Source organism: Eumetopias jubatus, unplaced genomic scaffold (assembly GCF_037043125.1).
Source record: "Eumetopias jubatus isolate StellerSeaLion01/CBP00866 unplaced genomic scaffold, mEumJub1_p1.0 scaffold_1, whole genome shotgun sequence".
In the NCBI taxonomy this organism is placed as follows: domain Eukaryota; kingdom Metazoa; phylum Chordata; class Mammalia; order Carnivora; family Otariidae; genus Eumetopias; species Eumetopias jubatus.
In genome coordinates, this window is record NW_028274807.1 from 12,747,084 (window position 1) to 12,749,040 (window position 1,957).

General features: G+C 67.5%; 1 protein-coding gene across 1 annotated transcript; it reads right to left on the reverse strand.

The window, feature by feature from the left end:
• Positions 1-321: 321 nt before the first annotated feature.
• On the reverse strand, positions 322-1,146 carry OLIG1 (oligodendrocyte transcription factor 1). The gene has a single exon (XM_028114167.2). It carries the CDS (start codon positions 1,144-1,146, stop codon positions 322-324), a length of 825 nt encoding a protein of 274 aa, XP_027969968.1.
• Between the last annotated feature and the right edge of the window lie 811 nt (positions 1,147-1,957).

Here is a 1,957-nt window from a genome sequence, read left to right on the forward strand (position 1 = left end):
GCGCAAGACTCCAGGGACCGGGAGAGACGGGAGCTGGGCAAGAGCGGGGTTGGGAGCGCGCACTTGCTGCCCAAAGCAGCCGGAATGGACTCAGGAACCCCCAGTGGCCCCAACGCTCCGTCGAACATCCGCTCGCGTCACTTTAATTTCCCCGGGGTGGGGGCGGGGAAGGGGGCGCCCCACGGTCCCTTCCTCTGGGCCAGAAGGTTGGAAGTGCCCTCCGTGCTTGGCTAGCCATCCCCGAGTGCAGGGCGCGGGGGCGCGGAGAAGCGGGGCGGCGGGAGGCCGGGCCTAGGTCGCACTCCCGGCCCGCGCGGGCCCTCACTTGGAAAACTGCGCCTGCACTGCGGCCAGGCCCAGGCCGGCGGGGACGAGGTGCGGGAACTTGCAGACCGCGCAGGTGCAGAGGCCTGGGCCGCCCGCGCCGCCGCCCGCGCCGCCGCCGGGGAGCGCGAACTGGCCGCACGGCGGCTCGTCGAGCGCCAGCGACAGGTACTTGGCGGGGCGCAGCGCGTCGGGAGGCCCCACGGCGCCAGGCGCCAGCAGCACGGAGCCGGGCGCGGCGGCCAGCAGGGGCAGGCCGGCCAGCAGCAGGCGCGGCGCGGCGGGCCCGGCGCCCTCGCCCAGAGCGCGGCGCAGCTCCTGCAGCGAGCTGCCCAGCAGCAGGATGTAGTTGCGGGCGAGCAGCAGCGTGGCGATCTTGGAGAGCTTGCGGCCGGGCGCGCCCTGGCAGTGCGCCGCCGAGTAGGGCAGGATGACCTCGCGCAGCGCGTCCATGGCCAGGTTCAGGTCCTGCATGCGCTTCCGCTCGCGGCTGTTGATCTTGCGCCGCAGCTGCTGTTGCTGCTCCTCTTTGGCGTCCGCCCGGGAGCCGCCGCCCGCGTGCGCGCCGGGCCCCGTTCCCGCGCCCAGCGGCTCGGCGGGCGCCTCCGGCTTCTCGCGCGCCGCCTTGGGGAGGAGGGGGGCCGCCGTGGAGGAGGAGGAGGAGGTGGAGGAGGAGGAGGAGGAGGAGGAGGAGGAGGGCGGCTGCCGGTAGCCCACCAGCTCGTACAGGGAGGCCCCGAGCTGCACGTCTCCGGGCCGCTGTGGCCGCAGCATGGTCGCGGGGGCCGCGTTCACGCGCGCCTGGGAAAGCGCATAGTACATCTGGGGGGCGGTGGGGGCGGCCGAGGGCGCCCTTCAGGAACGCCCCGGGGTGGGCCCTTCGGCAGGCCGCCCCTCCCCGCCGACCTGCGCGCGGGCAGCCGATGGCAGGGCAGCAGCGCGCTTCCGACCGCTTTAAACCCGGCTTGGGAACCTGCGGGGCCGCGGGCCGCTGGGCGCAGCCAATGGGGGCGCGAGGCCGGGTTCAGGCGCGTGCTCATTGGCCGCTCCGCCTCAGCCGGCGCGGAGGTGCGGCTGGCACCGCTCAAGAAGGTTATTGTGCGCGCCGGGGTGAGTGTCACAGGACTGGCCCCCGGGAGGGAGGGGAGGGACGGCGCCTTTTGGGGTGAGATGCGCTTGTTGCTGGAGGACTGGTTGCACTGCCTCCTCCTCTCTGCCTCTGCTTTATTGTATACACGTGCATATCAATTGTGGTCAAAGGCAAGCAACATAATATTTACGATCTTAAGCATTGTAATGTATACACTTAATAGTGTTTAGTACATTCGCACTGCCGTGCAACCGGTCACAGAACTCCTCATCCTGCAAAACTGGAGCTCGGTGCTCATTAACCAGTGACTCCCTATCCACCCCCTGTGCAACTCTTGGCAACCACCATTCTTCTGTCTATGCATTTGACTTTAAGTGGAATCATAAAGCATTTGTCTTTAGTGACCGGCTTGTGTCCTCAAGGTTCATCCGTGTTGTTGTAGCCCTTGTTAGAATTTGCTTCCTTTTAAAGGCTGAATGATACTCCATTGTGTTTGTACACCATATTTCGTTTACCCATTTCTCCATAGATGGACACTTGGGT